The sequence below is a fragment of the Lycium barbarum genome, chromosome 11, assembly GCF_019175385.1.
Source record: "Lycium barbarum isolate Lr01 chromosome 11, ASM1917538v2, whole genome shotgun sequence".
In the NCBI taxonomy this organism is placed as follows: Eukaryota; Viridiplantae; Streptophyta; class Magnoliopsida; order Solanales; family Solanaceae; genus Lycium; species Lycium barbarum.
The window spans coordinates 97100423-97126553 of NC_083347.1; the positions used below are offsets into that span (position 1 = coordinate 97100423).

A 26131-nucleotide genomic window follows, 5' to 3' on the forward strand; every position below is an offset into this window, starting at 1 on the left:
TTCCTTAAGATTGTTGTCAATCTGTATTCGATAATAACTTAAACAGAATTTGAAAATAAATGTAACAAGGAACAATTCGAGCCCACTGAATTCACTGTGTTTCCTAAAAGAAATTATTACCCTCAAGTACCCGAGGTGATAAAATATATCCTCCCATGATAGAATGAATTAACTCACCAGTATAGCGGTAACTTGAACCCCAATAAACGGCGAATGCAATAGGTGGCAGCAAATCACACAAAATATATTTGAAGTGCAAAAAGAAGGAAGAAGACAATCAGATTTTTCATAAGTAAAATTTGAAGGCATTGTTAGATATTTATGGCCAACAAGAGGTGTCTATTAAGAAATTAGGTGTGTCTTTTCTGAAAAGGCATGTACTTTTTCGGCAAAAATTGCCTTTTCAAAAAAGGCAAAGGAAATAAAACTTTCATTTCCCATTCACACCAAAAATACCTAACAAGTATTACACATACATTAAAGAAACAAGTCCTTAGCAGATGACTGGAGATGGCGTTGATCAGAAGCTGCGAAGTAGATTCCAAGTGTAAGAAGAATTCCTTGAGGATTCTTTTTATAGCTTACACGTGTGGATTAAGGAATACAGTTTCTATATAGAAACATTGCTACAGTTTGTATAAGGAAAAAACTTTGGAATTAGGAGCAAACTGTGTAAAGGTCAAAACAAATAAGGAAATCAAGTCCAAATAGGATTCCTTAACCAAAATTCTGTGGGATTTGAAGGCGAAGTCAAGGGAAATTCGTCCATCAGTACTCCTATATAAAAAATCACATTGATGTTATTGTCTCTCACGCTATTTTTCGCAAATATAGAGATCATTCTTGGCAAATAAAATTCATTGTGAGAGTATTTTGAGAAATTTAAAATGTTCAACGAGAGAACCCGTTCCTGAAGAAGCTGTTGCGTAGTTCTTGAGTTGTTAGGTTTTAATCTCTTGTTCTTGAATTGTAACCTATTTGCTTCTCTAGAAGTATTGTAATAGGTAATTATTGTTACAGTTTGTTTTAGCTTTTTAGACTAGGGTATTAGTCTAGAAAAGGGTAGCTACACCTACAATTAGGTGAATTTTAGAGGTAAAAGATACTAAGTTTATAGTCCCTTTGGTTATTGGTTTGTAACCTAAAACTGCTTGAGTTGGTGAAGTTTTTGGGGCAAATCCTACTTAGCTAGGTTGTGGTTTTCCACGGTAAAACTTTTTGTGTTTTACATTTCGCAATTTTAACTTTTGTTACGTTAGTGAAGAAACCGATTCTTCAGTATAATAGGTGGTAAATAAAATAACAGATAGATAGAGAGACATATATAAAGAGAGTCTATTGTAATGCTCGCGGGTTTTTGCGAAATTGATTGCCATTAAGGACGTGTTCGGTATGGAGGAAAATGTTTTCCAATTTTCTATGTTCGCTTGATCAAATTTTTGGAAAACATTTTCTTTAGAAAAACAAGTTCCTTAAAAATGAAGAAAATGACTTCCTTAATGGATGTAGGGAAAAAATGTCCACAAGTGACATTCCATATTAATTGTCTCCTCCCCACCCCACCACCTAACCACCCACCCACGGCTACCACTCACCACCACGACCCACCTAACCACCCCCACCACCCACCCACGCCTCACACCACCTAATCACCCCCACCACTCACCCCCAACCATCCATCGTCATCCACTCCCAACTCCACCCCGCACCATCTAACCACGCCAACCACCTACCCTTCCCCTCAACCTAACCATCTCCACCCCTACCACTCACCCCAAACCATCCACCCCCATCCCTTTCCCACCACCTTTCTTATTTTTTTATAAGAAATGAGAATTTCTTTTTACTCCCCCCCCCCCCCCCCCCCCCGATTTCCAGAGTTTTCTATATAAGGTTTTCTATTTTACTTTTATAAAAAATGATTTTTTTTTTCTTACCCACCCGCTGCACCCTCCCCCAAAATTTCTATTTCATAGAGTATATTTTTAATTTACTTTTTAACGAGAGAGATATATGCTCTAAATAGCAATGTTAAGGGGTGTATTTGCATTTTTGTCCTTTTAAACATACATACAAGATCAAAGGGTTATTGGTTCCCAAACCCAAAAGGTTAAAGGTATATTAAGTTTTTGTTTTTGGGTGTTGATGAGAATATTTAGAAGTTTTGGGAGTAAAGTAGACTTTATTTTCTAGCTAATAAATTGCAAGGAGGTTTGTTTCCTTTCCTTTGGCATCCATCCCCAAATTTGGTGATTGTAGGTTTTGTGATTCGAGAAGCCACGAACTCTGTACGGTTGCAGCCGCTTCCTTCACCATCGGATTCGCCGCCGGTGAAAAAACAAAAGGTAATGAATGAGGAATTAGATGAGGATGATGGAGAAAAAGACAACAGTAGCATAATGAGTTTCGACGAAGAGGGACTTGAGGATTTACCTTCTTCTCCTTTGCCATATGAACTTAGTGTATATGATTCTGAAGAAGAATATTGCCCTAACTACCCTCTTCAGAATAAGAGGGATGAAGCTGTCTGGGAGAAGTACCTCAAACAGCTCGACGAAAGCGAGGTACCTAATCCTTTCTCTCAACTCCCATCCATTTGTTTTCGCAATATCCTTTTGTTACCCCCCTGTTTGGATGGTTATTTTCATTATTTTATCGTTTTCTATCAAACTATGTTTGTTTTCATCCTTCTTTGCGTGGTGTTGTAATTTCGTGGTCATATAGCCGTGAAAAAAACATAATTTTTATAACCACAGATTTAGTAGTTTTTGCGTGATTACTTAATTTATTTCTCCATTATACCCCACACCTAAGCCCACCCCAACCACCACCGACTTATTTTTCAAAGTTCCTATTTTTATCTTTTAGTTAGTTTTATTAATATATGTAAACTAGTTTGTAATTGAGAGTTAAGTTTATTTTAGTAAACTTACATGTTATTAGACAGTACCCCCACCGGATAAAAACTATTGTCCACTTATCAAATCAAGAAATAATTAACCTTATTCTTCCAAAATTGCTCTTATTTTGTATCAAGTGATCAAATCTCAATACTTATTTAATTAGGGATAGTTTAGTCAAATTACCTATTTTTACTTATGAGTTAATATTTTCTTAAGGCGTGTGCAAATGGCTAAGTGGACACTCTTTTTGATCCGGAGCGAGTACCATACAGTCAAACCAAACAATAAAAATGTTATTAAACCACAACAAACGATACAGTCTATCCAAACGTTGTATTCTTTAATACAATACAATACGATACTATACATTATGAAACCATGGGTAACGACCATCCAAACAGAGTGCGAATAGGTCCATGACTAGCGTTTGTGCAAAGTTGTTTGTTAATATAGCTGTTTATAGACTATCTTTTCTACTTCACCCCAAAATTACATTTTTTTTTTTGGTTTCCCACCCGCATTGGAGCCCGACTAAATTCGGATCGCACGTTGCAGGGCCCATTTTGGGGAAGCACTCCCAACAAGATTTTTTTCATTCCCTGGGCTCGAACCAGACCTCTAGTTAAGTTAAGGGTAGAGGGACCAAAAAAAATATTACATTAATGTGCATATACATATTCCCTACCCTTTTTCTTTTGGTATGATTTTGTTCTTATGGTTGCCTATGCATGCCTATTTTTACATAAGTTAGCTGCAGCTTAATAGGTGCATGCTAGTAATTACTTCATGAGAATGCTTTCAGTTAATATGCAGTTCAGAGTTCAGTACTAAAGATACAATCATCAAAATTATGGAGTTATTGGCTGATTATTTTTTAATATAATAAAGAAAACAAGAAAAAGATAATCTGTAAACTACTTGGTTGTCAACAGAAAAGTAGCATCGATTGACAAGCAAAACAGTACTAGTTTGTGTGGTATCCAGACATTCTGGAAACTTGCCTGAAAAAACTTTTTCAACTTTCTAAATCAATTGTTTGAAGCATAACTTGATACAAGAACAAAAAAGGATGCAATAAATGATGTTTGTTTCTCATTGTTGAATGATAATTTAACAGGGATTTGATATTAAAGATTATCCTGGTGCGTGCCCGATGGCTACCGTCTACCCCCTGCCACGCTACTTGACGGATCCTAAAAATTTGGACAAGTTGAAGAGTTGTGCTGGAAGGGCACTTAAGCACTACAATGATAGTAATGTATGTTCTACTCACGCTTCATCTTTCTTATATAAAGCAAAAAGCTCTATCTTGCCAGTTGCCCTTTTCCTTTGTTTTGTCTAGACTGCTAAGAACGTTGCCTTGTACTCATTTTAGGGCACCAATCATGAGGTCGAGGACGTTCTGAAGGTGAATGGAGGTGGCTGTTGTCACTATATTTATTATATTACTTTTACGGTCAAGACACATGATGGCAACAATGGACTTTTTTCAAGCTAAGGTGGTGGAAGATCTACATTATCATCTGGAATTCCCAATTGTCAGGCCAAGGGTAATATGAGATTTCTTTTTTATATTCCTTATTCAAAAAAGGGCAATATGACAACTACTAGACATTCCGTGATGTTTCTTCTGATGTTTTAACATGTTGAAATTTCTTGCTGTAGTCTAGAAAATATAATAACTGCCAGTATATTGTATAAGAACCAAGACATTATAAGTCATAATGCTGCTATAAGATTAAGGTTGGTTGCCAACAGATTAACATGTTTTAGGAGCCAACTAGCAGTAGATGGAAGGCGTTAGTTTTTCTAGAAAGAGTACTACCTTCTCTAACTTTATGTGACACCATTTGACATCGAGCGCAGATCAAGATATTAATCTGTTTTTATTTTGGGTAAGTACTATTAAAGAAAATCTCAATGTAGAGGTGGAAACCTTTTCTAGGTAAAGTAAAACAACATCAAAGTTCAATTTTATTTAATTAGTTGAGAAAAGCTTTCTACTGAATGATTTTTGACATCTTTCTGAGTATTCTTAATGAATTTCATTTATATGCAAACTTATTCCTTTCTTCGTTTGCTAGACATCCTTCAATTACTTTATATTCGTATATAAATTGCACGGCGTTGTGTTTTGAATAGATTATGCCATGTAATCTCTTGATTTATATAGTTCTTCCCACCCCCCCACCCCCCCCACCCCCCCCCCCCCCATTAATAAACAAAGTTGTGGAACTGACATTTTACAATATGCAATTTGCTCACCTATGACAGTATGAATTCTCATAGTTTCTTTGTCATGATTATCTAATTAGTGTACTGGTCGATTAAAAATACTTGTCACTCTTCTATATTGGCTCATGGATTTTAATTTTGTTTCTGAAGAGCTGAATTGAGGGAAAAAGGTCGATGAAAACAGGACTGCCTAAGGAGTTTCTTTTGTCCTGTGAGAAAATTTTATTGAATTCTTGATTATACTTAAGAAAGGAACATGCAGATGATGTATTCTGCTAGTAAGCTAGTATTGCGGTTTCTCCTTGGGCTTTATTGCTTAAAGAATGGCTAATTTTCTGCATTTGCAACGTGTGAGTTACTAATTCACTCTCTTGCTACTATGCAGGCGAAGAAAGATTTGGACATATAATAGTGATTTGAGTTCTGCATTGCAATATTGGGGGCAAAAGGTCTGCGTTGAAACCTCCTTTCGCGGTACTTCAGCGTTGAGCTTTAGCGTATGTTAACAGGTTTTGTGGGAATTGTTGAACTGGATTTGTATTTACTAGCTTCATAGTGTTGTGTTATTCAAATTGCCCTGGTTCGTATTTTGTTGGACATGTTAAAATAGCAGTATATCTGATGTGAAAAAAAAGGGACACAGTTAAGAGTTTGACCTTATAATTAACTTGTTTCTCTTGAGTCATTCCTCTATATTCTTTTTACCAGTGGAGATTGCTCGTATGTAATTGCCGCCAACAGGTTAACTAAACATTGAAAACTAAATTAATATAAATTGCCACAACTCATGACCAATTTGGTAAATCACACCAATTGCAAAAACGCGGAAATTCGAGAATTTTGCCCCTCGCAGCTATTATTTTTTGCTGTTGCCACAGCATTATGGGAGTAATTCAATTACTGTAATTGGTATGCCTGGGGTGCAAGTACAAGCTTTGTAGGTGGTTCAAGGTTGATGGTGAAGTCAACTTTCTTTTTACGCTTTCGGTGTCATAATGGAGCTGGTGCGGTAGTTTTTGCTGTTGGGATGGCTTCTTTGGTCCAGTTTTGCCCAGATATTTAATTGTGATGTTCATTGGTTCTATTTGAATGCTGGTGTTGCTGCAACTTGTTCAATTGGCGCGATGGAGTAGCTGGGAGGGCAAACTCTAGCTGTTGTCCAAATTTGATAAATAGCATATTCTCAATTAGAGCTCAGATCCGAGCTCTTGGAATTGGAATAAATTTGGCAGCGGATTGTGAAATCTTGATGATCTTCTCTATCTAGTGAATGCGGAGTCCGCTTTAAAATTGTCGGCGCTGCACCCATTTCACTGAGTATATGCTTCAACAAGAATCACACAAGACGAGGATAGATTAGAAACCTTAGGTAAAATGTGATGATCAGTACATGAAACTTAATATGGAAAGATTTGATAGCTGAGAGTCATTAGTTTGGTACGTGAACGAGCAGGAGAAATCAATTACTAGTTGGCATGGAAGTTTATGATCCATCCTATTTGGCGTGACTTGTGGAGTATTGGATGCTTGCTTGTTTCGTTGTGTAAGATCAATCTAGGGTACTTTAGGTCTAATTGATAGCTCTGTTTTTTTTTTTTTTTTTTTTTTTTTTTTTGCAAGTTTGTATTTTTTACATGACGTAAGAGATCATTGGATTTTGTTAATAAAATAGCCACTAGCTACTAAAAACAAATCACAAGCATAGTCTGATTGTACATACGCATTTGACCTTTCCAAAAAATTTAGAACTCTTGATTTGAAAAAGGGGAAAGGGTCGAAAATACCCCTCTATACTTTCATTCAATGGTTAAATTTGTCCTACGTCACAAGATAAGTTGTTTGGACTCTCTAAAAATGTTGTCGCACCCGTGTCAGATCCTACAAAAATATACTACTTTTGGAGGATCCGACACGCACCCATCGATATTTGTGAAGAGTCCGAGTAACATAGGTTACAAGTTGAGGCTATTTATGTCTCTGCCGTTACGAAAGTTAATAAAAATACACCTACCTTTGAAATTTGTTTGTTTGATTGTTTCTAATCCCATTTTTGTCAAAACAAACACAATCCTTAAACTCACCCTCCTCTCTTCATCGTTGGCCGGCCCCCAAATATTTTCTTCTATCCCTTTCTCCCTCACTCACCTCTCACCTGGATCGATATAAGGTAAATTTAAGGGGAAATGATAGCGGAGAAGATGTTTCTGCCAAAGCAAGTTCGAATCCCAAAACCTCAATTTCTCGATATTTTTTCTCTGCCATTAACTTTATCGATATTGAAGAAGGAAATTTGTTTGAACTGGTTGCACCATGGATGGAAATGTGAATTTGGCTCCTATGAGCTTGCAATTTGCTGAAATGGCTTTCCCAATCACCTCCAAATCATCCTTGAGCTCCAATATGTGTATCACATTAACTTAAAGAACCAAACACAATTCAAACTAGAGGACTGCAGTGCCAATATAGGAAATCCATAAGGTAGCAGCAAAATGATAGTGAAAAAAACTTTGCCAATAACTGAAATGCAAATTTCTTGCCTTAAAAATCATTACATTAAACAATCACCAAAAAGACACCACAAATTTCATATTGATGGTTACCAATCAACTAGATATAGAAGTTTTCCTTTTTCCGAAATTTGGACAGTTGAGCTCGCAAGAGCAACGTTTTACCTTCAAAACTTTTGAGTAACGGCAATTTCAAATCTCTTGACAGGTAAAAAAATCCCCAATCTCGCCAACCAAAAAAAAAAGGCAACAACTACTTGAGTGCTGGTTTAAAAGAAAATGGCAGGATAACGATAAATCATATCACTTTCAATAGTATCCAAAGATTAAAAAACGGATGCACTTAAATCTACTATTATCGTCCATATCCAAGAAAATAGATGCACTTCAATATAACCTAATGATCCAATAATCTTTCAAACAAAAAGAGGCAAAAATATGAAAATCCAACAACTCTCACCATTAGGTCTCCATTGCAGATTCAAACGCATCAGTGCATGCTACCTGACCCAGTATTCCTCAACCTTCAACACTCACGTCAAGAAAACCAATTAGCACGATTCAACCAAAAGGAAAAAAGGCGGAAGAAAACTTCACTGGCAACTAATTCATGTTTCTTCATTTCTATAAATAAAATGATGCTACTACCGGAATAAATTTCGAGCTTCCCCAAGGTCAAATCATCATTATAGTATTTGACAAATGCTTGTTCTTAATGGAATTTGATTGTTGTGAGAAAGGATTCCTTTTGCATTAGATTAAGAGTGTGTTATTTGACAAGCTGCATATAACGAATTTCAATGCTTCTTTGACTAAAAAAATCTAACCGTCACTCCACCCCACCCCACCCCCCCCCCCCACACACCACACACACCCAACCAAAAGAAAAAGGAGGGAAATTCAACACCGTACATCAAAGCGGCCGCATAAAAAAAGGCATGGAGGAAAGATCCAGTGGATGATACAATATAAACAAATGTTTGCAATTTTCCCCTTAAGTTCACCACTACATGTTCATCACCCCAATTAACAGGTCAGTGTTGATCAAAAGTTAGCATAACATAACTGAACTCATTATCATCACTTGAAACAATTGTTATGACTACAAGCCTACACAAATAATAATCCGACAACGAATAAAAATTAATCACTCAAAGAAATAACAAAGAGGTTACTAAGAACTGATGGTTCCTTTTAGAGTTACTTTCTCATAGAAAAATAAAAAACTGATGGTTCATTTTTCTGAGCACCAAAGATTCTCGAATCCTCGAGAAAGAAAAAAGATCCCACTTTTCAACAATTCACGAGAAACAAGAAGCGGCTCCTATTCTCATCTTTTTCGATCTTTCACTTCTCTCAGTATTGCGATTATGATTAGAAAAACCACGTTTCGAATCTTGCTCACAATTTCGTGTGTAAAATCTGTATGAATTATGTATATAGTTATATAAATTATGTACGAAGTTCATGTTGATTTTTGAAAATTTAATACAACAACAACACAACACTATATACAGTTTTCATACAATAGTCATTTAAATTTAATACAACTATATCAACATACAAAGCTTAAATACAATTTTCATCCAACTCAACATATAATTATCATATAATTTTTATACAAATTTGATACAATTCGACTATCACTTCGAACTTCAAAGAACTACGACTGAAATTTAGTCCAAAACTAGCTAAATCTTACCCAAATTTTAGATTCGAACCCCCTCGATGTTCCAATTCTTTTGAGATATCACTCACTCTAAACGAAGTTCTTTTGCGGCAAATCAATTTTTAGAAATTGAGCTTTAAGCCCCTTTAATGGCAGATAAGTTTTGGCACTTTGAATTGTTGATACTTTCCATAGCAGTCCTATTCAGTTGACAGACTACAAAAACGCATTAAAAGAAGTCATGTAGAATGCTTTCATCAGGGATATTCTGTCGTTCTAACAACATTGGCATTACTTACTATATATATATAATATATATATATATATATATATATATATATATATATATATATATATATATATATATATATATATATATAGATATATATAAGGAGAATCCCACTTTTTTGTAGCCCTCACATAGATTTTCTTATCTTTTTTGCCCCTTAGTTGAAGTTTTATGACTTTGTAACTCTTCTTACATTTGGGTAAATTTTATGAACTTCAAGGACTTTTTACACGTCACTAAAATGATGATGTCATAGAAAAGGACATAGTGACCCCAATATATTTGAGTCTTTCTTTTATGTGAAAATATTATTAAATTTGTTTTAAATTATTTTTTCTTAAAATTTATTATAGACAAGTAAAGAATTATCATGTCATTCAATTTCTATCTTAATATAAGCTTAATTATTGAATTAAATTATTATTTTTATAATATTATTTATTATTTTTGATGTTATTTACCATTTATCATTTGCTATGTGAAATTTTTATTCGTCCGATTAAACGTAAAGTTTTTTTTTTTTTTAATTATTTTCTCTTGTAATTTTATGTAGATTTTACTTAAGGTAGGATTAAGTTTTAAATTAAAGAATAAACACAAATAACTTATAACATTGTTAAATACTTTATCAAAAATATAACTTATAGTCATTCCATCTAAATCGTAAAATAACTTTCATAGTATGATCGTTGATTAATCTAATTTAATGTGCACACACTTTTAACATAAAATTTATCTAATAAATGACTATAGTACAAGACAAACTTTGATTTTTCTCATATATATTATGAAAATGTATGAAGAAAATACAATTTGATCTCCAAAGAGTACTAAACAATTGCAAAAATTATATTTTTCACTTTTTTTTAATATCAAAATATTTTACGAACTACAATAGCCAATATCAACATGAGAAAAGATTTTTATAATGTAGATTCCATAAAATTGTCCATTAAATTAAGAAAAAAAGTTATTTCTTAACCTACATCTTTTGGAAGGAAAAGGAAAGCTTAAAAACAATTCAATTCATTGACCTTTTTTTGTATGGTTTAATTAGAAAGAACAAAAGTATTTTTAATTATTTATATTTTATTTATAAGTTAACTTCATTAATTTCATCATTCAACAATAGTGTAGCATTAAATATTTTAGCATTAGTTGAATACTGTATAATCTAATCTAAAAAATAACTTAGTTAACATCGGTTCAATTCAATGAAAAAAATGAAATTAATTATATATATGATAAAGTAAAATTTGAATCATCGGAGAGTATAATCTCAAAAGCATTTAATGAAGCAAAATTAGAAGAGACTTATTGCATTCATTTGTTTGATTTTTTTTTCCAAAAAAAAAGTTTAATATATAAACTAAAAAAAATGTTCTTTAACTTTCAGATACTTTTTGTACTTTATATTTTATAAATTTACAAAAAAAAAAAAGAAACAAAAGTAGATTTTTTTTTAAAAAAAAATACCGCAAATTCAATTCTTAATGTAAGCCCGGGCCAAATGACACTAGTACTAATTCTAGACAATGACCATTCTATCAAGGGAAAAGGGTCAAATTTACTCTCTAAGTATGGTTTATAGTTTAAACGGAAAAGACTCAAATATGCATCGAACTATCAGAAATGGCTCATTTATGCCACTAGTTGAAAATTTGGCTCAAATATGTCACTGCCGTTACCTTTTTGGCTCATCCATGCCATTATTCACTAACGGTGATTTTAAAATACCAGAGATGCCACATGACAAAAATTTATTGGTCCACGTCATTTAAATGAAAATCAACCAAAATAAATCCTAATTAAACCAAACCCGACCCACCCATCCTATACCTATTTCCTTCCCCATCCTTTGAGAACAATCTTCATGAACTCGTAGACGAAATAGCTTATGGAGGCTGAAGGTAACACCTGAAAATTCAGAACACGACAAGTGAGAATGTGAAGTCTTGATAGTAAACAGAGCTTTTATAATCACAGAATGCGAATCAACTGAAATGAAATATGATAATCTCTCTCGTTCTGAATGGAGTATTGTTTTTGCTATTTAAAGAAAAAGTCAGCCATAGGAGCTTTCTCATAAAAGGAAGGGAAACGATGAAGAAGAAGATAAAAGGCAGAAATTAGAGAGGCCATAACCCAGAATCTTGTTCTCTTAGTTTCCCCTCTTGTTATCCATTTTCATAGATGGTTTCTTCATTCGGGAAAGGAGATGAGGCTTTACACCTTAAGATTTAATTAAATAATGAAAGAGGGGCAAGGAAATAAGTATAGGTCGGGTGGGTCGGGTTTGGATTAACTAGGATTTATTTTGGCTGGTTTTCATTAAAATGGCGTGGACCAATAAATTTTTGCCATGTGGCATATTTGGTATTTTAAAACCACCGTTAGTGAATAATGGCATGGATGAGCCAAAAAGGTAACGACAGTGGCATATTTGAGCCAAACTTTCAACGAGTGGCATAAATGAGCCATTTTTGATAGTTCGATGACATATTTGAGCCTTTTCCGTAATTTAAATTTGACTCCAGTCAAAGTTTAGAGTCAAATTTGCCCCTTCCATCAGTATACTTATTAAAATTGCCCTTATTATAGATGGAAGTGTGACTAGGACTCCTCATCCGTCTACATAGGCGCCATGCGTAAATAAATTTGTTTTTTCTTTATGTTTTCCAAAGAAGAGGAATTTCATCAAGTTCAAGAGGACAAAATGTGAATCAGAGCAGATCCCACATGCTGAACTGCTTGAAAATTTCAAGAATCAGATCAATCAGTTGGGAAAACGAGTAAAAGAGGTGAAATTGATAACCTAGAAAGTAATATACAAAACGGATGCTAGTGAAAGTCACAATCGCCTGTCGATACCAGCAGCACAAATTACGAAGAAATTTCTAAGAGATAAAGAAGAAAAGCATCTCTGTATGTGCAATGAAAAGACAGTGAATCCACTGGAATTCCAAGTGATCGATCCGTCCCTCAAGATTAGTGTACTGGGGTTGAGGAGATGGGAGATGAAGAAAGTAAGTAAGGAAGTGATGAAGAGTTTGAACTCTAAGCAGAAACAGAAGGAAGAATCTAAAACTGAGCGTAAGTTATGTGTTGAATGGGAAATGGACAAAAATGCATGTCAATAATGATATCAAAGAGGGCGATAGAATTCAAATATGGGTCGTCCGAATGGATGACGACGACGAGTTGATTATTGTTCTAGTGAAGCTTCCTGATGAAGTTACAACAGAAGTAGCTCAAATTGAAGAGCAAGAAGCTGGAGATGGTGGTGACATTAAAATTGATAAAAGTAATGTTGCTTCTACAAGTACGCAACACGAAGATCAACATTAGGAGTATGTATAGACAACAATATTTGACTTAGTATAAATTTGACCCAATAGGATGTTGGGTTTTGATATTGGTGAATGGGAAATGATGGTATGGAAAGTGAAAGGAATGTAAAAGGTCCTTTTTTGCTTTGGTTAAAACATTTGTCCCACATATGAAGAAGAGAGGAAAAGAGAGGTGTATATACTACATTACACCTTCTCTAGTTGCTAAAAGGGTTGAGGGGGCAAGGACCCCTCGAGCCGTCGTCGTCGCTCGCTCGGCTCGGCTTTGGCTTTGGCTTTGGCTTTGGATTTGGATTTGGATTTGATCAAATGATCTCCGTTTTATTTTTAAAACCAAAAACGTTATTTTCTGAAAGGTTGCAAACCTTTGTGAAAAGCTGCAAACCTTTTCCCAACCAATGCATTAATGGCTATAAATTCTAGTTAATATTCAGATTATTACTTACGAATTTTCTAATATTCTCTATTCTTCTACTCTTCTTAAAAGTTTTCTTTTCTGTGTGATATACTACTATTGAGTGGTTCGCCGCTACCAGAATTTGGAGTACTACTATTCTGGTAAGATAATTGTTCTATCCTGGGAGGGGATATTCCATCAACCTCGAGTACTGTGAGGGGAATAATTTCCTTAAGGACACACTTTGAACTAAGTGGGCTCGATTATATTCTGAAAATATTTTTTCAACACTGTTTCTGTTCATTTTCCAGTTTCTGTAATTTACTGGTTTTAAGTTTTTTTTCCAGATTGTGTAATCTGGTTTTACTAAGTGTTTTATAGATTCCGAAACTTTATTTAAACTTATACAGATTATATTGCCAACAATCTTAAGGAAACTATATGTAATCTGTATTCTGTTTAAGGAGATTAAAACTTGTGTAGTTTTCTACTCCATATGAATATTAGTATTCTGACTCGAAGATATAAAAACTTCGTTGGAATACCAAAGTTCATAATTATACTGCGATTTGAAGAAATAAAATCTTCATCGTTTAAGTTTGTGATTTAATTGCTATTCTGGTTTTATTAACTAAAACAGTTTGTCCATTTGACAGTGACAAACAAATAATGGCAATTGAGATTGGAACTCCCTCTGCGACTGGAACTCCCTCTGCGGGTATTGCACCAGTGGTTACTCCGACAACCCGTACCGCTGTGCCACCGGCTGAGAAACCTGCGAAGTTCACCGGTGCCAACTTTAAAGGATGGTAGCAGAGAATGTTCTTTTGGCTTACCACCCTTGGTATGCAAAAGTTCACCAGTGAGGACCCTCCCGTGCCTGCCGCCGACATGCCTGACAACCAGAAGTTCATGGTTACTGAGGCTTGGAAACAGGCTGATTTTTGTGCAAAGGCTACATTTTGAGTGCCTTAGAAGATGATTTGTACAACGTCTACAGTGCAGTAGAGACCTCCAAAGAACTGTGGAGTGCACTCGAAAAGAAGTACAAAACCGAAGATGCTTGCTTGAAGAAGTTTGTGGTTGCCAAATTCCTAGACTACAAAATGGTGGATGGAAAAACTGTTGGAACCCAAGTTCAAGAGCTTCAACTTATCTTCCATGGCCTTATTGCTGAAGGTATGGTAGTGAATGAAGCATTCCAAGTGGCTGCAATGATTGAGAAATTGCCACCCTCATGGAAAGATTTCAAGAATTATCTTAAGCACAAGAGAAAGGAAATGAAGTTGGAGGATCTTGTGATTCGTCTCAAGATCGAGGAAGATAACAAAACCGCTGAGAAGAGGTACCGTAAGAGTTCACCGATTGAAGGGGCAATTGTCGTTGAAGATGCTGCTCCGAAAAAGAACAATAAAAGGAAGAGGCATTCTGGAAAGGAGAAGTATCCTAACAAGAAAAAGTTCAAGGGCAACTGTTATAACTATGGTAAAGCAAGGCATAAAGCTCCCGACTGTTGTGCCCCCAAGAAGGACAAAGAGAAAAACAAGGGTCAGGCAAACATGGTGGAAGATGTTGATGACCTGTGTGCAATGCTATCTGAGTGCAACCTGGTTGGTAACCCAAAGGAGTGGTGGCTTGATTCTGGCGCCACTCGACATGTGTGTGCTGTTAAGGAAGCATTTACAACCTACACTCCCGCTGGACTCGAAGAGGAGCTATACATGGGAAATACTGGAACAGCCAAAGTTGAAGGATATGGAAAGGTTCTGTTGAAGATGACATCCGGCAAGGTACTGACTCTCAACAACTTCATGCATGTTCCATCAATTAGGAAGAACCTAGTTTCAGCCGCACTACTCGTGAAAAATGGGTTTAAGTGCGTGCTGGTTAGTGATAAATTTGTACTTAGTAAGAATGATATGTTTGTAGGAAAGGGCTACCTCACCGAGGGCCTTTTCAAACTTAATGTAAGGGTTGTTGCCAGTATTAATGGAAAATCTGCTTCTTCTTACTTATTGGAGTCAAATAATTTATGGCATGTTCGTTTAGGACATGTCAATTACAAAACCTTGTGGAAAATGATTAATCTTGAAATATTGCCTAAATTTGAGTGTAATATATCTAAATGTCAAATATGTGTTGAATCAAAGTTTGTTAAGCATTCATATAAGTCTGTTCAGAAGAATTCAAATCCTTTAGACTTAATCCACACTGACATTTGTGATATGAAGTCAATACCATCTCGCGGTGGGAAAAAGTATTTCATAACTTTTATTGACGATTGCACTCGATATTGTTATGTTTATTTGCTAAACAGCAAGGATGAAGCAATAGAAGCATTTAAGAAATATAAGAATGAAGTCGAAAATCAATTGAATAAAAAGATAAAAATGATTAGAAGTGATAGGGGTGAAGAATACGAATCTCCTTTTGCATAGATATGTTTAGAATGTGGAATTATTCATCAAACCACTGCCCCCTACACACCACAATCCAATGGAGTTGCGGAAAGGAAAAATCGGACATTGAAAGAAATGATGAATGCTTTACTAATAAGTTCCGGTTTACCGCAGAGCTTGTGGGGGGAAGCTATCCTTACAGCTAACCGAATACTCAACAGAGTGCCCCACAGCAAAACACAATCCATTCCATATGAACTATGGAAAGAAAGAAAACCCAACTTGAAATATTTCAAAGTGTGGGGGTGTTTAGCAAAGGTACAAATTCCTTTACCTAAAAGGGTAAAAATCGAACCAAAAACTATGGATTGTGTTTTTATTGGATATGCTACAAACAGCAAAGCTTGTCGGTTTTTGGTTCACAAATCCGACAATCCTGAAATTCATGTTAATACGGTAATTGAATCAGATAATGCTGAATTCTTTGAAAATATTTATCCCTATAAAATTGAATGTGAGTCGTCAAGTGAAAGATCCAAACGACCGCGGGAAGAACCAAAGGAAAGTACACCAAGTGAAGAGGATCCAAGGCGTAGCAAACGACAAAGAACATCTACTTCCTTTGGACCAGATTTTGTGACATTCTTGCTTGAAAATGAGCCTCAAACATTTAAAGCAGCGATGTCTTCTTCTGATTCAGCATTTTGGAAAGAGGCAGTCAATAGTGAGATTCAATCAATCTTAGATAACCACACATGGGAAAATGAAAGCCTTTAGGTTCTAAATGGATTTTTAAAAGGAAAATGAAAGCTGATGGCACTATTGACAAATATAAGGCAAGACTTGTAGTCAAAGGTTATAGACAAAAAGAAGGTCTTGATTATTTTGACACATACTCGCCTGTAACAAGAATAACATCCATTCGGGTGTTAGTGGCTCTGGCCGCGGTGTATGGTCTTGAAATTCACCAAATGGACGTTAAAACATCTTTCTTAAATGGTGATTTGGAGGAAGAAATTTATATGGAACAACCCGAGGGTTTTGTGGTTCCTGGTAAAGAAAAGAAAGTGTGCAAACTTGTAAAGTCGCTTTATGGACTTAAACAAGCACCCAAACAATGGCATGCTAAATTTGACCAAACCATGTTGGCAAATGGCTTTAAAATCAATGAGTGTGATAAATGTGTTTACATTAAAACACTCCAGGCCACGAAGTCATTGTTTGTTTGTATGTTGATGACATGCTGATAATGAGCAAAGATATGGCAGATATAAATGCTACAAAGCGCATGCTGGCTAGCAAATTTGACATGAAAGACTTAGGAGTTGCTGATGTAATCCTAGGAATCAGAATTCATAGAACTCCACAAGGTATAGCATTATCACAATCTCACTACATAGAGAAAGTACTTGACAAATTCAAGTACTTGGATTTCAAGATTGCCAGAACTCCAATTGATGTGAGTTACGCACTTCAAAAGAATGAAGGTGAAAGTAAATCACAAGGGGACTATGCGAGAGTGTTGGGAAGTCTGATGTATCTCATGAATTGTACACGACCGGATATAGCATGTGCTATTAGCAAACTGAGTCGGTTTACAAGTAATCCCAATTACACATATTGGATGGCAATGAAACGAGTTTTGGGGTATCTAAAACATACTCAAGACTATGCTTTGCATTATAATAAATATCCCAAAGTGATTGAGGGATATAGTGATGCAAATTGGATCACTGGATCGTCTGAAGTTAAATCCACGAGTGGATATGTTTTCACAATTGGGAGTGGAGCAGTGTCTTGGAAATCATCCAAACAGACTTGCATCGCCCGTTCTACTATGGAATCTGAATTCATAGCTTTAGACAAGGCCGGTGAAGAAGCTGAATGGCTCCGGAATTTCTTAGAAGGTATTTCATTCTGGCCCAAACCTTTGGCTCTGATATGTATACATTGTGATAGTCAAGCAGCAATAGGTAGGGCAGGGAGCGTAATGTATAACGGAAAATCTCGTCACATACGACGGAGACACAATACCGTTATACAACTCATGTCTAGTGGCGTTATCACGATTGACTATGTAAAGTCAAGAGATAACGTAGCGGATCCGCTTACAAAAGGCTTATCTAGAGAGGGAGTTAGTAGATCATCAATGGGAATGGGGTTAAGGCCGAGGACAAGTCATCATGGCGGTAACTCTACCTAGTAGACTGGAGATCCCAAGAGCTAGGTTCAAGGAGATTAAACAAAGTTATGACTGACGGTTCAACATTGTCAAATAACTCAGCCCATTCTCGGATGAAGACAATGTTCAGAAATAAGGATAAAACTTTATGGCTTAATAAAGCATTAAGGTTTTTTAATGATTATCTAAATCTGGCAGTGTATGACCAGATAATGTGGCTGTAGGACCACATGTTTAGAAATCACCTATGTGAGTGTTAAGTGTAAGCCGCTTTAAAGGGGAGTAACAGTGAAGGCCCATTCTCTATGCACTCATGAAACCAGGCGGTGTTCATGGCTGAAACGAACACAACCGTGAGAACCATAAACGGTTGAGGGTTGATTGTGTGACTTATGTTGTCTAGGTATACAACAAAGTTTGACGGTTCAAAGATATCAAATCTACCGATTGATCGAGTATGTCCGATATAAGTTCACTACGGAAAGTTCAAAGGGAAACCTACTTATCCAGATGCAGTCAATCTTCGCTTGTATATCACACTTGTCCGCGCATTCTTTTATATTATGGCCATTCCCTATTCATGTGTGGGATTGTTCGGTTTTGATATTGGTGAATGGGAAATGATGGGATGGAAAGTGAAAGGAATGTAAAAGGTCCCTTTTTGATTTGGTTAAAACATTTGTCCCACATAGGAAGAAGAGAGGAAAAGAGAGATGTATATACTACATTACACCTTCTCTAGTTGCTAAAAGGGATGAGGGGGCAAGGACCCCTCGCGCCGTCGTCGTCGCTCGCTCGGCTTTGGCTTTGGATTTGGTCAAATGATCTGATTGATTGATAATCTTTTTGCACCAAAATTCTTTTAATTTTAATTTAATTAATTATTATTTAATTAATTAATTATTTCCAGATCCTGACCCGTTAGTGACCCGGATCCACGTGTCTGACCCGCAATCCGTTTCTTCCCGGATTAATTTAAATTTCCCTCCGTTTTATTTTTAAAAACAAAAATGTTATTTTCTGAAAGGTTGCAAACCTTTGTGAAAAGCTGCAAACCTTTTCCCAACCAATGCATTAATGGCTATAAATTCCAGTTAATATTCAGATTATTACTTACGAATTTTCTGATATTCTCTATTCTTCTACTCTTCTTAAAAGTTTTCTTTTCTGTGTGATATACTGTCATAGAGTGGTTCGCCGCTACCAGAATTTGGAGTACTACTATTCTGGTAAGATAATCGTTCTATCCTGGGAGGGGATATTCCATCAAACTCGAGTACTGTGAGGGGAATAATTTCCTTAAGGACACACTTTGAACTAAGTGGGCTCGATTATATTCTGAAAATATTTTTTCAACACTATTTCTGTTCATTTTCCAGTTTCTGTAGTTTACTGGTTTTAAGTTTTTTTTTTTTTCAGATTGTGTAATCTGGTTTTACTAAGTGTTTTATAGATTCTGAAACTTTATTTAAACTTATACAGATTATATTGCCAACAATGGACCCATTTATGTTTTTACACTAACACGCATGACTTAAAGAAAAAACAAATTTATTTACACATGGCGCCTATGTGGACGGATGAGGAGTCCTAGTCACACTTCCATCCATAATAAGGGCAATTATAACAAGTATGCTAACGGAAGGGGCAAATTTGACCCCAAACTTTAACGGAGGGTAAATTTAAACTATAAATCATACTTAGAGAGTAAATTTGACCCTTTTCCCTTCTATCAATGATGATAAACATCAATTCGAATAGCTCCTCGGGTTGTCCAGATATACAAATACAGGTAAGCAGTAGGATGCAAATCATCGTGCACTAAGGAAGAAAAGCGTGAATGACAAGGGCGCTGAAGGGTTGTGGACGTGCACTTTTTTCCGGATTTGATGAATTAGTCAAATAATAGTACTATGGTTCGAGAGAAAGTAACAGTATCTACTCGAACTCTACAGTGAAAGCGTGTTGAATCAAGAACATACAATAAACGGTTATGTTTTGTAAAATCTTGTTATGTTTGGTAATGAAGATAAAATACCTATATTCAGGGACAACTCGACTATAAGGCGAATAAAGCAATCGCTTGGGGCCCCAATTATTCAATTAAAGATGTATTTTATGTATAAAATGCTGCCTCAGCTGAAAAGATTTTTTTCAAAATTAAAATTGATAAAATCTTATTTAGATCAACAATGTCTCAAGAGATTGAATGAATTAATTATATTATCAATTGAAATGGAATTGTTAGAACAAATCGATTATAAAATAATAATTAATGATTTCTCATATAAAAAATCTAGAAAAGTAGACTTTAAATAAAAATATATATGACTTTCTCTTTTAAAAAAATTAGTGCCTATGTTTGAAGTTTGACTTTAGACCCCCAATATTTTTTAGACGGCCCTGCCAATATTACCCTTTGGGTGCGCATTGGTTTTTTGTTAATAACTTAACCCCTAGATATACTGCCGAGTTGTAAAGGAGAATATGCTTTTGACTTTTTCCAAAATCTCTAGAGCTTTTGATTTGATTTGAAAAATGCTTGGACTACAGTCACTAGACCATTGAGAGGTGAGATACTTGTCAATTGTCTCGTTGAATAAAAGGGAAAATACATAAAAATCCCCCAACGTATAGCCAGATTAATTATGACGCATCCAACCTTTGCGGGCTACCTATTACTCCCCTAGTCTTAATTTTTCAGTATTTTAGTACCATTTTTGACTGACGTGGCAAAAAAAAAAATATGGCGAGTGAAAGCAGTAAAAATATTTTTTATATTTTAATAAAAATTAATTTTTAAAAATTAATTTATATTTTATCCTCTCACCCACCCCCACCCTCTCTCTCTTTCACATTTCAATTTTTAAATGCAATTTATTTTGCTCTTTCTTCTTCTTTCTCCTTTTTCTCTTTCTTCTTCTTTCTCCTCAACCACTGCCGCCGCCGCTGCCACACCGCCGCCGCCACACAGCAACAACAACGCAGCAACAGCAGCAACCGCCGCCGCCGCCGCCACACCGCCGCCGCCGCCACACAGCAGTAGCAGCAGCAACAGGAGCAACAACAGGAACAACAACAACAACACCAATATGAAAATGGGTCTGACCCATTAAAACATAATCCCACTTCGGTAGAGGAGATATTTTGGTGTTTGATTTGCCTTCAAATGAATGTGTGTGTTAATAGAGGAAGAAAATGAGTTGAATGTGTGTGTGTTAATGGAGGAAGAAAATGGGTTGAAGAAAATGGGTTGAATGTGTGTTGTTAATGGAGGAAGAAAATGGGTTAAATGTGTGTGTGTGTGTTAATGGAGGAAGAAAATGGGTTGAATGTGTGTGTGCTAATGGAGGAAGAAAAGGGTTGATGGATTTCTTGAAATGAAGAAGAAGAAGAAGGGTTTAGTGATGAAGAAGAAGAGTTTAGTGATGAAGAAGACAAAATTAATGGTTTAATCGTTAATTAGAGGTTAATTAGTGTAAATATAATTAATAAAAGAAAAATCAAATGAAAAAAAAAAAGAAAAGTGGCAGTGACGTGGCAGCAGCGTGGCACCAATGTGGCGGAGAGTGTGCAACACTCTCCACTGTGCAACTGGGCTTCAATTTTTTTTTGTCACGTCAGTCAAACAATGGTACAAAAATACAGAAAAATTAAGACCGGGGGGGGGGGGTAATAGGTCGCCCGCAAAGGTTGGGTGCGTCATAATTAATCTGGCTATACGTTGGGGGGGGGGGTTATGTATTTTCCCTAAAATGGGATAATTTCAGAGACTTCTTCGATTTTTTCACTCCAATCTTTTAACCTGTTTATTATAAATATTTAAGAATTATAAGATGACATATTTTTCCTTTTTGATATATTTAATTTTGTTATTTAGTTAATTCTATAAACAAAGAATTGTTTTCTTCTAAAGAAAGTTGTATACATTGAAAAATAAAAAAAGCTTGACACGTAGCAAAATGAAAGTGGAACACGTGGCAAATGGAGTCATACAGTGACCCTGTGGGAGCCTGGACCAAATATTACAAAGCAGATGGTAAGGTAAATTTAAGGAAGATTAACGTTACATAACCGGTCCAGATTCAGATCAGACGTTACGATTCTACATTAAAGAATAACATTTATTGATTATTATTATCACTTATTAGGATGAATTAGACGCACAAGGCTGATGATTGTACTAATAAAAGAGCCTAAAAGCTCACTGTAAAAGGCATAAAAGATATAACTTCCTACACCTATTCATATTATTCAGTCTCTATTACAAGCATATTTGTTGTTCTTTTGTTCCGGACTAGTACTTATTTCCACAAGCTCAACCTTTGAGCTCCAGCATGAGTTTTCACAAACGTATCTGCAAGAGCAGCAAAAGAGTTAGTAAAAGAGGATCGTACCAGGCACAAGCTCAAGCAGCATGAGATCAAATCAGTCATGCTGAAAAAATTCCAACACACGCGCATTAAGGGAGCACTTTCTTGGTATACTCTTTTACTTGAAAATTCTATTGACTCTTTTGCTGCTCTTGCAGATACGTTTGTGAAAACTCATGCTGGATTTCAAAAGGTTGAGACGTACAGGAAAGATATATTTGCTATAAAATAGAAGGACGACGAGTTGCATTAAAGCTATGTGGAAAGGTTCCAACGGGAGAGGATGATGCTGCCTGCTATAACCGAGGAGTGGGCCGTAGCGGCATTCGTAGATGGTTTGAATGCCAACGGATCAGATGCGTCGAGAAAATTGAAGGAAAGCTTGAGGGAGTTCCCGGCGAAGTCCTGGAATGAGGTGAACAACAGGTACATAGCCAAAATGAGGATAGAGGATGACCTCAGAACCAATGCCCGGATTGAAATAAGAAGCAAGCCGCAGGAGAGACCTTTGAATGTCCTCCATACTAGGCAAAGGAATCCGAGGGATTGGTACGAGCCATACGCGACTCGCCTCCCTCCAAGGGGTGAAGCAGGAACCCGCAGACTATGATATGACCAAGGCCAACCCAGGAAAGCTGGGGAGGTTCTGCAAAGAAAGTCATTGAATGGCCTAGGTCCCCCAAGTGTGGCATCGTATAAATTCAATATGGAAGTTGGTGAATTGGTCATGGAAATGAAAAAGATGAAGGAAGCAAGGTTTCCAGTAGCAACGTGGTCTAAGCCTAATAAACGCAACATGGAGTTGTGGTGTGAGTTTCATACCCTTCCGAGACATTCGACGGAGGACTGTAAACACTTACGCTACGAGGTAGCTAATTTATTGAGGAGGGGGCACCTGAAGGAATTCTTAGGCAACCAGTCAAAGTTTATCCGGGAGAAAGGGGCAGGGACTTCGCGTGAGCAACCAGCGCCCCCTGCACAATCAACGTGATTTTTGAGGGAAAAATCATCAGGGCATTGTCCTGAGAACCTAATGACAAGAAATCTTCCTCTTCTAGAAAATGAGGGAGGGATCACCCATAAGACCACGTCACTTTTGATATTGCGGAGGGAAAAAACATCGGAGGTTCACACTCCGACGCACTGGAAATATCCCTCCAAATTACTAATTTTAACATTAAACGTGTGCTTATCGATCTAGGTAGCGCTGTAAATGTGGTGCAGCTCCGAGTTCTCAAGGAGATGCAGGTGATAGAGCAAATGATCTCGGTGGTCAAAATCCTGACCGGCTTCAACCTGTCAAGCGAGACCTCCTGGGGGTAGATCGAGCTGATTACGCATGTGGAAAGGGTCTGCTTGAAGGCTTTGCTTCACATCCTCGAGGGCAAGATTCCCTTCAATTTACTGATAGGGAGACCCTGGCTGCACGCCATGAAGACAGTCCCTTCTATATTCCAACTAGTCATGAAGTTTCCAACCCCTTGGGGAATTGCTGAAGTCGAAGGGACCCAGAGCCTAGTCAAGAAAATGCTACCCGAGTGACTGTTGAAGATGACCAGGGGAATGGCTGTTACTAGCAATTATAGAACGCCGACCTCGGTGCCCTGAACATGGACAGATATAAACAAGAGCATGTAATAAACTCACCCAGTGAGGATTTGCAGGTCAGTATACCAAGAGGATTCGTTGCACTGGAAGGGATGGACACAGAGAAGTATCACGGCAGAAGACCTTGAACTAACTGCTAGTAGTCAGATCTACCGAAGGAATAGGTATACCTAGGCTCGAGCCTTAACCCAGAGTTCCAGGGAAAACTGCTTGAATTTTTAATAAATAACATGAGTAGCTACTCTTGGTTGGATATGGATGTTGCAGGCGTTACTCCGGAATTATCCACACATAAGCTGAGTGTGAACCCGGATTGTCAAACCATCGAGCAGAAAAGACGTCCGGAGTCGGCAGAGTGCAGTCAATTCATAAAGGAGGAAGTTGTCACGACCCGGATAGGGGCCATGGCGGGTACCCGGGGCTAACCACCGAGCACCGCTTGTACCATTACCCATCGTACACATCAAGCGTTCATTCATTAATCTTATACTCAAATCGTAGGAAAACCATTTTTCACTTTGAACATAATTACCTTTATATACATAAGCCCTTCGTCTATCAAAATAATATATATACAATAAGAACATCGTGAGATCATACTACCCACACATACGTATCTACGAGCCTCTACTAGAGTGCTAGACATAGGGACGGGACAGGACCCCGCCGTGCCCAAAATACATATACACAAAACAATAAGCAATGGCACCTTCGGAATAATTGAGTGCTCTCAACGCCTGCTAACAGCTCCTACGAGTATGGATCTCCTCCCTGTTTACTTGTGGGCATGAACACAACGTCCAAAGAAAACGGACGTCAGTACGAACATTGTACTGAGTATGTAAAGCATGAATGAAATTAACATAATAGAGAAATCATAAGACATAAGATGAAGACATAACCTGCTTAACCTTTTAGAGTGGATGCACATCATATATATAACATATATAATCGTAGTACATATATCGTCATAGCACATACATCACCATATCGTATATATACCATCATCGTTAACCCGCGTCCGGGTAACTATCATATGCCGCCCACTAGTGGTGTCATGCCCGACCCTCTAGGCTCGGTGTAAACATAGAAGCCCGCCTTAACGGTGACATGCCCGGCCCTCTAGGCACGGTGTAATCGTATGCAGCCCGCCTTCGCGGTGACATACCCGGCCATTTAGGCACGGTGGAATCGCATCGTCATATACTCATCATAAACTTAACATTATTATACATTGCATAGGCATATCATAAGCTTAGAATCATTATACATTTATCATCAAACATACATTAGAACTTGAAGGCAACTATGGCTATGTCGGGGTGACATAAGGTCGTGAACCCCCGATTATATTATGGAGTGATCATAATCATCATATCTCACCTTGAGGGGACTAACATTTTAAGGTGAGTGTACACAAGGAAAAGCATCAATAGAACCATACTTAGGATCATTAACCTCATGGACATCGTACCTCACTTTAAGATTCTTTATACTTACTCATCGTCATCATTATCATCGTATTCATGACATATTTCTCATCTTTATCTCATAAGAAGCTCTTTATCAACGTTGACTCATAGTTCCCGGAATGTAAGAAAGTCATGGAGAGGTAGGGAAAATAATATCATAGGAATCATATAAGGATCATTAGCTTCGTAAGAATGTCATATCATGAGCTTTAGGACTTCTAGACTTAGATTCATCATCAGTATTGTCATGCTCGTAACGTATCTCTTTTCTTTATCTTGTATGAAGCTCTTTATAATCGTAAGCTCATAATTTCCGATATGTAGGAAAATCATGGAAAGATAGGAGGATTCATGCCATAGGAGTCATGCCTTAGAAAGAAGGGACTAGTTCCCTCTTATTTATTACTGGTATTATTGTCGTAGCATTTTAATATAATATTCCTTTGTTCATCTGTGATATAATTATCCCACCAATTTCTTAACATTCCCTTAATTCTGATTTTATCATAAGAGCAACATCTTTATCAGAAGCTTTTCTCATTTTATAAGCAGTTGCAGCTATACCCATTTCATGTAATTTATTGTATATTTGTTGTTCTGCTAAGCCATCAATATTCCATTCAGTGATATCCTTTTCGGAGTGAGAGCCAATTGTTAACAGATAATTCTCTTCATATTGCATATATGGGAAAATAGGATTTTTATAATAATTTTTCTTGTTATGGTATCTTGATCCTAACTTGTTAA

General features: G+C 36.6%; 1 protein-coding gene and 1 long non-coding RNA gene across 2 annotated transcripts; one reads left to right on the plus strand and one right to left on the minus strand.

Annotated features, from left to right (window-relative positions):
* The first annotated feature begins 2182 nt into the window (after positions 1 to 2182).
* LOC132618229 (uncharacterized) lies at positions 2183 to 5823 on the plus strand. The gene is made up of 4 exons (XM_060333291.1): positions 2183 to 2564; positions 4021 to 4161; positions 4279 to 4453; positions 5524 to 5823. The coding sequence occupies exons 1-3, from the start codon at positions 2349 to 2351 to the stop codon at positions 4399 to 4401; spliced, it is 480 nt and encodes a 159-aa protein (XP_060189274.1). The 5' UTR covers positions 2183 to 2348; the 3' UTR covers positions 4402 to 4453; positions 5524 to 5823.
* Positions 5824 to 7933: 2110 nt separating this feature from the next.
* Positions 7934 to 9576, minus strand: LOC132618230 (uncharacterized). Its single transcript, XR_009574027.1, has 2 exons — positions 9348 to 9576; positions 7934 to 8169 (listed from the first exon to the last, which is right to left on the minus strand). It is a non-coding gene; the product is annotated as an uncharacterized LOC132618230 (long non-coding RNA).
* Between the last annotated feature and the right edge of the window lie 16555 nt (positions 9577 to 26131).

What these genes read in the sequence shown, in the direction of transcription:
- LOC132618229 (XM_060333291.1), top strand. Translation starts at nt 2,349, where the DNA reads ATGAATGAGGAATTAGATGAGGATGATGGAGAAAAAGACAACAGTAGC. An exon ending in AACAGCTCGACGAAAGCGAG is followed by an intron (nt 2,565 to 4,020) that starts GTACCTAATCCT and finishes ATAATTTAACAG; the next exon opens with GGATTTGATATTAAAGATTA. An exon ending in AGCACTACAATGATAGTAAT is followed by an intron (nt 4,162 to 4,278) that starts GTATGTTCTACT and finishes TACTCATTTTAG; the next exon opens with GGCACCAATCATGAGGTCGA.